Here is a 12917-nt window from a genome sequence, read left to right on the forward strand (position 1 = left end):
CGAAAGTGAAAAAACTAGGTATCATGTCTTATCGCCAATATGCAAGAAAAACTTATTTATAATGTTTTGTTTTAGTATCATTATTTTTTTTATTCGACAAAAAATCGACTTATTTAGTCCGATACAAAATGGAATCGATTGTCTTTAAATCGTAAATTCAATAAAACATTAAAAGTTACTTAAAAGATCTTAATTTTCATGTAATTTTTGATTGATTTTTACTATTTTAGTTTATGAGTTTTTCATTTTCATTTATTTTTCAAGCTCTGATTTCTGGTTAAGTTTTTAGTTTCATTACCTTTATAGTCTTTGATATTTTAATCGTATCTCAATCAAAGTTAGGTATCGATATTTATTGCATCTCGATTCTTACACCAATCACCAATCATTCAAATTGACATTTTACGTTTTACGTCGTGTCGTGTGTACTGTACTTTATCTTAAGACCTGGGTGTGCTGGTGCGGAATGTGAACTCTGACTTGACTATGTGTAAACCTTTATCGATATAGCTACGTATTCGTATAGATATTAGTTCAAAATCAAATTGAATCTGTGAGGTGCGAGGCTTAAATATGCCTCTTTTTGGTAAAAAGGATTTTGGTAGAAAATCAAAAAAAGATGGTCGTGAAAACGAAAAACAGCCATCCATTGAAGATAAATATATAGTTAAGGATCTTTTAGGCACAGGTGCCTTTTCTGAAGTACGCTTAATAGAGAGCAAAGAAAATGGACAGATGTTCGCGTGTAAAATTATAGACAAAAAGGCCTTAAAAGGAAAAGAAGATTCCTTGGAGAATGAGATACGTGTTCTGAAAAGATTTAGTGAACAATCGAAAGTTGAAGGCGGAGAGAAAAAGATGTTTTCTCATCCTAACATTGTCCAGCTGTTAGAGACTTATGAGGACAAGAATAAAGTTTATTTGGTCATGGAGTTAGTAACCGGCGGAGAATTGTTTGATAGAATCGTTGAAAAAGGTTCATACACCGAAAAAGATGCTTCCAATCTTATAAGACAGGTTTTGGAGGCTGTTGATTATATGCATTCTCAAGGAGTCGTACATAGAGATCTAAAGCCAGAGAATCTTCTATATTATAGTGCTGATGAAGAAAGTAAAATCATGATAAGTGATTTTGGTTTATCAAAAATTGAGGATTCAGGAATAATGGCTACAGCATGTGGGACTCCGGGATATGTAGCACCAGAGGTTTTGGCACAAAAGCCATATGGTAAAGCTGTTGATGTGTGGAGTATAGGAGTAATATCATACATATTGCTTTGTGGATACCCTCCATTTTATGATGAGAATGATGCAAATTTGTTTGCTCAGATATTGAAGGGCGATTTCGAGTTTGATTCACCTTATTGGGATGATATTAGTGAATCTGCTAAAGACTTCATAAGGCATTTGATGTGTGTGGACGTGGAAAAAAGATACACTTGCAAGTGAGTATCTAATTAAATTTTTGTCATATTGATCACTTTTATAAAGTGCCAGGTATACTTATATATACAAAAGCAGATATTGAACTTAACCTTATTAAACACATTACAAATAATCCCAATTGTAGCATGAATAAAATAAAGAACAAATATAAATCTCATACAACTGGCCGTGTGGATGTTGTATAAGAAAAAAGCTTAGCTATTATTCTAAGGAAAGAAGCCTATAACAAATACTACTGGCAACTAAACTTTTTAGTTAGAAGTAAATAAGATTAGGCTATAAATACATGTTATCTAATATTTGCATAAAAATAATACTAATACTGCCTTGAAATACAAGCCGGGTTTCAATGATACATACAACTTAGAAAACTTTTATTTATAGATGGTATTCTGTATAACATATCTGTACATTCTAAGACATCACAATCAGCATAATTCTTTACATTTTTGATGTAAGGTAAACAAGCTTAAATCACACCAAATACATTTTTAAGTACTTTAGTCATTTTTAACCTTCATTGCTATTAGAGTATTACTTTAATATTTGCTTAAAAAACCAAAGGTCATCTTTGCGAAGCATAGTATGAGACAGGTTTACCAACTTTACAGATTGTCTTAATGGAATAATATAGCAGATTTTGCTTATTAGAGTAGATTCAACATTTGTGCCTATTTTGAACCCTATAAATTGTCCAATAATTTATTAATTTTTCTAAAATCCATTACAGGCAAGCATTGGCTCACCCATGGATCTCTGGTAATGCTGCTAGTAACAAGAATATCCATGGTACTGTATCTGAACAACTCAAGAAGAACTTTGCCAAGTCTCGCTGGAAACAAGCGTACCATGCCACCACAGTCATCCGACAGATGCAGAAGATGATCCTCAGTAGCAGCAGCTCGAGTCGTAATGCCAACCAACAACCCAAACAATAACTGACTTATCGCAACATGGAGATTGATGAATTGAATATTTGCTTGGAAACTAGCTTGGTAATGTACTTAAAATATCTTTATTTCTTCTACATGACACAAATTCGTTATAACTTTCGACTGCGCGCGTTCGTTGCATAGTTAATTGGCCGATTTACTTTAATTGAAGTTCATTGCTTCTGAAGTGATTGCTAGCTGACTTTAAAATTGTGTCATTGCCTTGTATCATTGTGACATGATTTTTGCATTGTTATAAAAAAAATATTTTAAGTAAAATAGTAGATATTGATTGAATTCAATGAAGATTTTTTCAGATAAGGCTAGTCACATAATGACCTTTAATTAGACTTCAAATGAAAAATAATCTTCTAGTAGAATATTGTCTTCAAATTGCTCCAAGATCTGTTTTTACTTACGTATAATTAATCAATGCCGCTGAGTTGATAAAGGTCTATTGAGATAAACTATGACTTTAATGATTCTAACATAACTTGTTTGTTTTACCAAGTATCATTTGACTATGTTTACAACAAAAGAAAATTGAACAACAATATGTTCATATCTAAAAAGGTTTTCTTTACTCGGAATCTCATTTCTTTCTCTATCTTAAATATATATCTGAGAATAAGCAGTGTCATGACATTGTATATTTAATAATTACATATTATATGATACAAACCCCATTATATTAAAATCTTAAGCATTGGTAGATTGTTAACAATTTCAAAGTCTTATTAATAAAATTGTGTAGTTTATTTTAACAAGTGTTACATGACATAAAGATCTACATTTTAATAAATGATATAAATATTAATAATTACTAATAAGTAAATATTGGCTTATTAGGATTGTGATCAGTAGTATATGTAAATTGGAAAACTGATTAACTATTTTCTATATTAACTTTGAACATTCTAAATACAAGTCAAATTATTGCAAAAAAATATGTCTTTCACACAGTAAATCTGTTCAAATATTTACATATATAATTCATTGTTGTGGGTGGTTAATAACTTTGTATGGATAAAAACTAAAATGCTTGCATTGTTATTACGATGAATTTTAATAAATTAGTATAACTTCCTATCTATTCTATGTATATTGTATACCATTATATTCGAGTATAATCTTCATTAATATATAAGAGTTTAAAATTTTATGCGAAATATGCTATGTTTAACTTTAGAGTAAATAAAAACATATATAACTATAGGCTAAAATATATACTGCATAGTTTTAATGCTGATTCCTTCCTATCTTTAAACTCATTTATCTTCTATTTCAAAGGAATTACATAAAACTATATCACATTTTAATTATCCAATAGCACTTGGAAAATTAATATTTTTAACTATAATCATAAACAATTAAATATTTTTGTGGGCCTACTGAATATTTTCCTTAAAACTTAAATTCAAAAATTTAAGATTCATTGCAAACATGAACCTATATTTAATCTTTATGCTGGCAATTTTAGAATAGGGCTTTCGGCAGAGTATCGATTAAAGGTAGGCAACGCATATGCAATTGCATATGTCTATGGGCAACGGTCACTTCGCAATTTCAGCGATTTCTGGTGGCCGCTCGCTCGTTTGCCACCTCATGATATAAGCAAAAAAAGGAAAAATCGATACTCATCGAAATTAAAAGGGTTTAAGTTTCGAAAAACCACTAAGCCTATATTATTTTAAGAGATATGATGACAATCATGACGTATCTGTTTTCAATAGTTTAACAGTAAAAAAAATAGTCACTTCTAAAAAAAGATTAAAAAATGTATGTGTTGCTTGACCATGACAATTTAATATACTGCGTCTCACTTAACCTCTACATTGTAACTTTTCATGTCACATTTAATTCTAATTTGTAATATTTGTTTTTACACATAATTCTAAAAGCATGCAAGTTAAAAAATCTAATCTTTAATACCATAATATTTGACTTTCTTATATTTAGTATTGTGATAAATTATTATTTTACATTCCAGTTTTTTTTATTGTAGGCTATCTATTCATAACAGTTAAAAATGAAATTTAAAAATAATGCATTTAGTCATCAATTCTTTGCCATTGTTTTAATGAATTGATCAGATTCCATAATAATGGAACATTCCACATCAAACATCAACATCTTTACAATGTGTTTATAAAAAATATTTTCCGTCCATCTTACAAGCCATCACTTAAAGGGTACATGACGCAGTATAGAAGTTGACTTTAAAGTAATAATTGCATTGAATTGTTTTATAAATTTATCATATTATAAATACTTCAAATGTGCCAGAAACAAAATCGAGAATTTATAAGATCTGGATAAAAAATATTGAAAATCGATTTATAATTATTTTTTAAATGTTTTTTGCAAGCAAATGAAATAATGGAGGTGGCACTATATGTCCCCGAAAGAAAATCTCAAATTATTTTCTCTAGTCTTATTTCTTGTATAAATTATTTTTGATTTATATGTTTATTACATTTTCTCTCTTCTATAGGTTTTAATTGATAATGGAAATCAAGTTGATTGGAAAATAAAACCAAATTAACATAAATTTTTTAATATATTCGTGACGGAAATCGAAACATTTTAGCCATGTTACTTCTGAAAGTTTGGTTCGCAAACTCATTTTTTGTGTCACAATGGATTATATCTTACACAATTTTTTTGGAATTCTCAAAAACGAAGTTATGATAAAAATATGTAACATTCCATTTGATTTTTTTATGTCTATATTTGACAAAATTCCTTATGCTCATTCTTGTAAGATCTGGTTTAAAAAACTAACATTATTTTTCTACTTGTTTAATTTAGAATTTATTTTTAATATTGGTATTTTAAATATTTATGATGCTGAAAGAAAAATCATAAAAGTCTAAAATATAAAAAATCTTCCAACAATAATTGTATGTGTTGAAAAAAGCTTATTAGAAATTTGCAAATACGAAACGAGATTCTAATATTGTTATTTGATTTTTTTATTATTTTAACTGCATTATGATCATTATATAAAATTATATTTTCTTATGTTTAAAATATTGCATTTTTTTATTTCAGTTTTTAGGTACTGCCTTAAGATTATATTGTATACAAAATAAGCTAATATAGAGCTATAGATTTATATGTCTAATTTCTTATGTTTTAAGCATTAATTTTTTTTATTTGGAAAGATTATAATTATCATAGTTATTCTAGATTAAGTTATAGATAAGATTTTTTTTTGCCAATGCTGACTTGACTGTGCCATTAAAAATGAAATTAGGATTTCCCTGTATACCATCTAATCTATCTGGTCTGCTTTTTGTGTTTATTATATTTACTTAAAATATAATGATTGTCACTAAGTAGCTTCATAAAATTAAAAACAAAATAAAAAAATTGCTTTTTAATTTAAATCTTCGAAATGTTTATTGGAAAATTTACAAAAAAATTGTTTTAAGAAGGTTTTTTTTCGCACAATTGTTGTAATAATTCTACATTACATATGTGATATATTCAATGTATGTTAAAATGCTATTAAAAATGTGCTTTGATAATTGGCCGAACTAATTGTTGCCATATTATCTGATAAAGATTAAAATATACTTAAGAAATATGTATTCCCTTACTTAATATTAACATTTCTAATTAACAATTTTAATACTGGCAGTCGGTCATCAAACTGTCTCTCTTACTCAAGTTACTTAATAATCTTTATGATACAGGTTTTATTTTCTAAGATACTAATATTTTTTTAATTACGATCTGATTTTAAATAGTTGAAATATTTAATACTTTTGGTGATCGGGTTGAGCTCAAAGGAGTGTGATAAAGAGAAATTAATTGTTAAGGGATAATATGTAATTACGCCCTCAAAAATAAAATTAAGAACAACGCTATTTCGATTTTATTTAAGAGTCCTGACAGCTCTATGTTTTTCTATAATTAATTTGAATTTACTTTTTAATAACTGTAGATAAAAAAATAAGTTAGTGTTTTACAGAATAATAGAAAAAAATGATTTAATAACAATTTTTTTTTATGTAACAAACCATATTATAATTCCTATTCATATGAGACAAAGGTTTGTAAAGATTTAATACAATTTTAGACTTAGCTTTTGCTTAATATTAGTACTTACACAATCATTATTGCTCTCTTACACTTAACCCTTTAAGCGCCCGCGATCTGTTTCACCATTGTGCCAAACCATATCATGATCAGTGATAATATTTTGACATTTAACATAAGATTCTCGTACGTTAAGTACATATAATGTTTTATCTTTCTACTATAAAATTGAGTATCTTTATGCAGTGCTAAGCTACAGTGGAAGTTCCTTGTCAGTTCAGATAAAAGTGCGCAATAATATGAGACCCGCAAGGAATGTGATGTCCTCGCTTCTCACCTCTTTTCAGCCAGCAAAGCTTTGCTATAATCATTGTATAAGGTTGTAAGACCTCTTTTGTATACTGTACAGCTGTGACGTCATCGAGTTGGAGCTCATATTATTGTGCACTTGTAGCAGTATGTTTTTCAATTGTATCTTTAGTGTCACTTAATAAAGTAAATATTTTTCGATGGTTATTTAGTATGTGTTTCAAACAGAAAACTTAAGTTTATAACTGAGCACAATAGTTTAAGAGATATTTAAATTTTTACCATGGATTATTTTTAATTATTTGTCACTGGTATCACTTTTTAAATATGTTTGGGTTGTAAATTGGTTTTCTGTACGTATTACATCTTTGGTGACTCGACGGGAACTATACATGCATGTTGCGGACGGGTTCAAGATCTGTATGTTACTGAAATAATAATCTTGTGATCTAGATTTTATACTTCTTGTTCTAAACAATCAAAATTTATTGGTAGATATTAGATGTTAGCTCTATTTTCAATGTCATTGTAAATAAAATGCCAACTTGTTGATGATATCTTTTGTTTTATTTTACCCGACCAACTGTTTCCATCCTGTCAAACACTTCAAATCTGTCAAGTCAGTTAACGTCAAAATGAAAGACACACATAAATACATAGTTTGAAGAATAATAAAACAAATAATTGAGATTATACATATAATATATTAAATTATATTACAATTAAATAACCAATACACCAGGAATGTTTATGTCTGTATCTCCTCGCCCAAGAGAGACAGTTGCTTCAGGAATTGAGATGCGTTCGGTAAAGTCGTCGCTCCGTATATTAACTTTCTAGGTGTGCCGCTACTCGCTTGTTGCTGTAACAAGAAAATTCACTACAGTAGAAAATAAGAAAAATTAAAACAATTTGGATATTTCTAGCAATGGCATTTACTCGCCTGTTCACTTTACAAATAAGTTATAAACATGAAAAATGAGGAATGAATCCTTGCTGTAATACTAAATTAAGAAAAATAGTTAAGAGCCGTTATATTTCTAAGTATTATATTACTTTAGCAAAGTCGAGGAGATTGTGGTACTCGATGTAGTTGCCTCCACCGACGAGGAAGACGACGGCGTCTGTGGGCGGCGGATGTTTGGCGGCCCTTGCACGCGCCGCGGCATCAGTGCGCGCGGCCCGCGGATCCATCCACGCCAACTCCGAGCCCTCACCGCACAGCGCCGCCTCCACAGTGCGACTCACTGGCAATTTCTGTACACAAAAAAGTGAAAGGTTAACTGTTTATATTGATAAACGATCTCTATGAAATTTATCGACCAACTTAGTGCCGAGCGTTAAAAGTTGGTTTGGCGGTCAAAAGGTTAACCGACAATCGTTCATAGCTGTATTAGTCTGTAAGTCTTCTGTCTAATTTTGCACGTCTGTATGAAGAACTTTTTCAGAACTTTCAAAGAACTTTTTTTTAATATTCACTTTGTGACATACTTTTCTTAGAAAATTCTAAATGGTATTAACCCCTCTCTAGTGTCATTTCGTAAACAAAACTCACGTGTTTCTTGACGACCAGATTTTTAACACCTTCCATGACGAAGGAGGATCCCTGCGACACCAGCTTGGAGAACATGGAGACCGTCTTCGTACCGCCGCCCTCATACTGACTAGACATCTTTGTAAAACCTCTGCACACAATTAAAACGCGATTTTGATTAAACAGAACTTTTTTACACATTAGAGATATTATAAGACATGTATAAAGTCGTAATGTGTCGTGTTTTGAGCGAAATTTTTTTTTGCTTATCCGAACTCTACTAAACAGGATTTTCTTAAAATCAACATTGAAATATTTTATTTAAATCATGACAATTTAGGTAGAACATAGTCCTTACATAAGTACAGCATCATTATTATAAAATTTATACTAACTTCCATCTCTTCATATAAGACATTGGCTGTATATCGCAATTGGCCGCTAGTAAAGCCGCTTCAAACTTCTTGTACTCATCATCAGTGATCTGTGGTGAACACAGGTAGTATATGATGAAGAGTCTCATCTTGTCTTCCGCGGTACCAGCGCTCACGTCACTGATCAGGTCCATCACCGCCTTATTCTCCACCCCACTACTCTTACTCATTATCTTCTCTTCTAATTCGAAGAAGGAATCCAAGCGACGGGATTTAATCGCATTCAGTATTGCTGTGAACAAAGCTCGGGTTAATAGACTGGTAAATTTTACTGTGTATTTAAGAATTTATCCCTCTTATATTGAAAAACTGAGACATATTTTCGACAAAAAGACCTACCTGTAGCAATAGTAGTATGCATATCAATAAGCCGTTTCTTCTCCATGAGCTGCGGCAGAGAGTTGACTGCACTGGTTAGCCGCTGTGTGTTATCACTGACCAGACTGAGCGCCAAGTCACTCTCAGCGTCTAAACCCATTGAACTCTTTAATTTCTTCACTTCAGCCTCTGAACTCCTGCAGAGATAAAATGAAAAGGACATAGAAAAACATATTAAACAGTTCATTGGTACTTACTGTAATATAAATAATAGCCTACTTGTTTGAAAGTCATGTATGTATTAACCCAAAACTAAATATGGGTATGTAAACAGTTTAGGCAAAAAAGCAATGGTGTTATGAAACTAAAATAATGACAAACAATTACTGAAATAAGTTAATATTTATTTGAACTACTTAATAATAGTTATAAGAAGACTTCAAGAAAAAGATTAGAAAACACCCAACTAACCTGTATTTATCTAAATCTTCTTGTATAGCCTCAGCTACAGTCGGAAAGGGGCTGCCTTTGTGTTCAGACCATAACGGATCTTTGGAATCAAGGTCACATATCCGAGTCTTAGACATTTGACCTGGTATTGCACTTCCAGAACTTTCTGGTACCACTGCCCTGTAGAAAAGGTTATGCAGGTTTGTACATTTTATGTGGTACAGTCGCAAGAAAATAAAATAAAAATAACAATTGTATACAGTTGTAAGAAAATGTGTACAACAACAATATGATGATGTCACAACAATCAAGAAATATTATTTTGTACATAACATACACAACACCCTGTATAATATGTCTAACCTGTTTAATGATAAATCCAACACATCATGAGCTAGAGCTTGGTACGTCCAAGTGTGATGCAATGGTGTCGCCATATCTAGATTTCTGTCCAATAAAATGAGCATTGGCCGTGTAAAGCTGAATGAACCAGTCTGGCCAGTGTTGCCATGAAAAAGGTTATTTCTGGCATCCCATAGATTCTCTCTCAGCTTCTTGTCTAATTTCTTTGCTACCATTTCAGCCGCATTTGCTTTACTGCATCTTATGATGGGGACATTACCTGCAAGGAAAAATAAAATCTGTGTTTAAATAATTATTTCATATATACAACATTGGAAATACTATTTATTTAAAAATAGTCAGGATTTGTCTTTTAATCATGATGTAAAGTTTTAGCAACTTTTTATTTAGTGAAATGGTGCTATGTGGTGAGGTTTTAGATTGAGGGGCAAACCTAAAATAATTTGTATTTTTTGTACCAATTAATTAGCAAATTCTAAAAATGTCCTATTTAAATTCAGGTAAATTGTAATTAAATTAATTTTTTAACTCAGAAAATAAATACACAATCTTATTTTAGGCTCTTCAAGAGGATTCATGTTGTTTTCAAGCCTTTCTCCTATTTGAGCATTACATGATACTAAAAACTCATTTTGTTAGATAAACAGCAAAAAGATGTTAAGTTTAATGAAAAGACTTACCCAAAGTGACAAATACTGAAAAAAGACTTTCTACAATATCATCCATAATTGCCTCCATTTCTGAATCTTTTGTATCTCCTTTGTTAATTGCTAGAAAATAAAATTGTAAAATCTTTAAACCCACAAACATAAAACTGGATAGATGTATTTTGTGAAGGAGGATATGCGTAAGTACGGGGTTTAATTCAAATATGATAGCTGATAGAGTTGTATGGAGGAGTAGTATGTACTGTACCAACCCTCCAAAGGGATAAGGGCAGGTTGATTACATTTACATTTATATCTCAAAACATTATACATTAAATGTCTTAAAAGATTAAGTAAAACATGATTATCAATAAATATTTCTAAATGAATTTATTTATTTCAAGCTTACCATAATAAGATAAAGGATCAGATTGTTGGTGTTTCATAATAAATAAATCATCTTCTAAGCATATATAATTGAGATATTGGTCATAAACTTTATGAATGCTCAGTGCTGCATTAGATTGTATGGCTGAAGCAGCAAGATCTTCTAGTTTTTGCCTTGTTATTGGTGATATGAAGTTCAGATGATACTGATCATAGATTCCATTATCAAGATCTTGGCAAATTCTACCGAGATTTTCTTCTGATGGTGAACAGAAGTAAACAGCTGGTACTTCTGGTATGGGGTCTCTATCTGAATGTAGTTGACTGCAAATGACAATTGATTTTTGATAGTGTGTAAAGTGAAAACACCAATGTTTTATTCAATTCATTGAAATTCTGTTGAATCTTATAACATAATCATAAATGTTAAAGGTACTTACACATGCAGTGTTACTCCCAATTCCCTAAGTTCTTTTATGGAAATTAAAGGTGAAATAATATCTTGACCAACCCTGTCATAAATCAATACTTTCCAAGTAGGTTCTGTCGCAACAGCTTTTGTCAACGGCTGGTTCAAGTTAAGCATTTGCTTTAAAGCATCTGTGTGCAAGGAAAATATTTAAATTAATAAGAATCACATTATATCTTCACATATTAATGAAATAAATATTTCATTTACTTAATTGCCGTTCTCGTAGAGTGGACATTTTGTCTAACACAGTAAATTACTATGAATATTAAGTCATATATTAATTTAGTACTCCATACAGCTTACTATAAATAAATTAATTTAATGATTTTCATTTAAATTTTTATTATTTTCTCAATCAGTATTGGTATTAAACGTCACTTTGACATTTAAAACGTCGGTGAAAAGACACGTCGGCTTTGTTTCTGGTTCGCATACTTTGATACAAGCCTTTTGGTACAGTACAGACCAAAAAAGTAATATGCGGTTTTTCCAAACAGATTTTTTTATATTTATCAGATGTGAAATATTAAACAGTGAGTTTTACAGTTTCCCTCGTTAAGGCACCATAATAATATCCAATATCCATTCGACACATTTCAAGCTTTTGTAGGTAATTAAAATGTAGACAGCACTGCCACAGTAAATGTTTTGTTGTAATTGATCTTCATTAAGCATATTATATTATTGACCACGGCCAGTCTGAAGAAGAACCATTATATACCAGATCAGATCAGATACTTATTTGGCTTAGGAGCTGGCGGGACATTGTTCATTCGTGGTATCATTATAATATAAAAAACTTTAAATTTTGTTTATGATAGTTTTAATAATGTTATTGAGATGAAGAACACAATAAAAAGTATCTGAGTATGGTTTGACGAAACAACTATGTTTTTGTAAACGTACACAAATAAAAATAAGAACAGAGTGATTACTTGCATTCTGTTAAGTACAATGTTGTAAAGCTTAATGCTGATTGCAACTCCCTTTTGTTCAGTCAGCGCTTGCAACTAGATAGAAAAATCAGTTCAATTTCATTTGCGCTGCAATTTCTATTACTATGGATCTTCAATAAAGGTTTTTTTTATAGAAATTGTAAAATCAAACAATTTTTACGTATTCTTACGTAATATATGTTTTGTTAATCACGCTATGAAAATCGCTAACGAGAAACTTACAAATAACTACCGACTCCCGCACACATTAGCAAAAGTACGGTTAAAGTCGGTCCAGCCGTTTAGCAAAGACATACAAATAGACAGAAATTTTTACAATGGTATTTTCATTATAAGCAAAGCATCTTATTTTCCAAATGTGTTTCTAGATATTACATACAGACACACATATTAGTTACATAGATTAAAATAATTTTTGTTTGTAAAAAACATGTGTTCTGTTGAGTTATTTTATTCCACGTTGTTATTGAATTGAAAAAGCCAGTCTTCAGGACTGAAAAATAAAGTTGCTCGTATACCACCTTATAATATACAAAAAAAAATTAACATCTGTTATGATCTTAATTATGAACTGATTTTATCTATTAGCCCTCATCAGACCTGTCTATTGTAGAAGGCACAG

The 12917-nt window shown here is 30.5% G+C and overlaps 2 protein-coding genes across 2 annotated transcripts; one reads left to right on the forward strand and one right to left on the reverse strand.

Moving 5' to 3' along the window:
- The first annotated feature begins 411 nt into the window (after positions 1-411).
- Positions 412-3763, forward strand: LOC106127412 (calcium/calmodulin-dependent protein kinase type 1). The gene is made up of 2 exons (XM_013325493.1): positions 412-1445; positions 2177-3763. The coding sequence occupies exons 1-2, from the start codon at positions 574-576 to the stop codon at positions 2382-2384; spliced, it is 1080 nt and encodes a 359-aa protein (XP_013180947.1). The 5' UTR covers positions 412-573; the 3' UTR covers positions 2385-3763.
- A 3701-nt stretch (positions 3764-7464) lies between these two features.
- Positions 7465-11624, reverse strand: Slh (sec1 family domain containing Slh). Its single transcript, NM_001312456.1, is given in 11 exon segments — positions 7465-7596; positions 7791-7991; positions 8290-8419; positions 8664-8934; positions 9042-9217; positions 9492-9650; positions 9834-10092; positions 10514-10603; positions 10890-11191; positions 11308-11467; positions 11547-11624. Coding segments are annotated over 11 exon segments (1890 nt in total). The 5' UTR covers positions 11575-11624; the 3' UTR covers positions 7465-7482.
- Between the last annotated feature and the right edge of the window lie 1293 nt (positions 11625-12917).

Source organism: Papilio xuthus, unplaced genomic scaffold (assembly GCF_000836235.2).
Source record: "Papilio xuthus unplaced genomic scaffold, Pxut_1.1 DF828952.1, whole genome shotgun sequence".
In the NCBI taxonomy this organism is placed as follows: domain Eukaryota; kingdom Metazoa; phylum Arthropoda; class Insecta; order Lepidoptera; family Papilionidae; genus Papilio; species Papilio xuthus.

Excerpts from the sequence above, each read along its gene's own strand:
- LOC106127412 (XM_013325493.1), top strand. The coding sequence starts at position 574 with ATGCCTCTTTTTGGTAAAAAGGATTTTGGTAGAAAATCAAAAAAAGAT. Across the intron at positions 1,446-2,176 it reads GAAAAAAGATACACTTGCAA|GCAAGCATTGGCTCACCCAT; the intron begins GTGAGTATCTAA and ends AATCCATTACAG.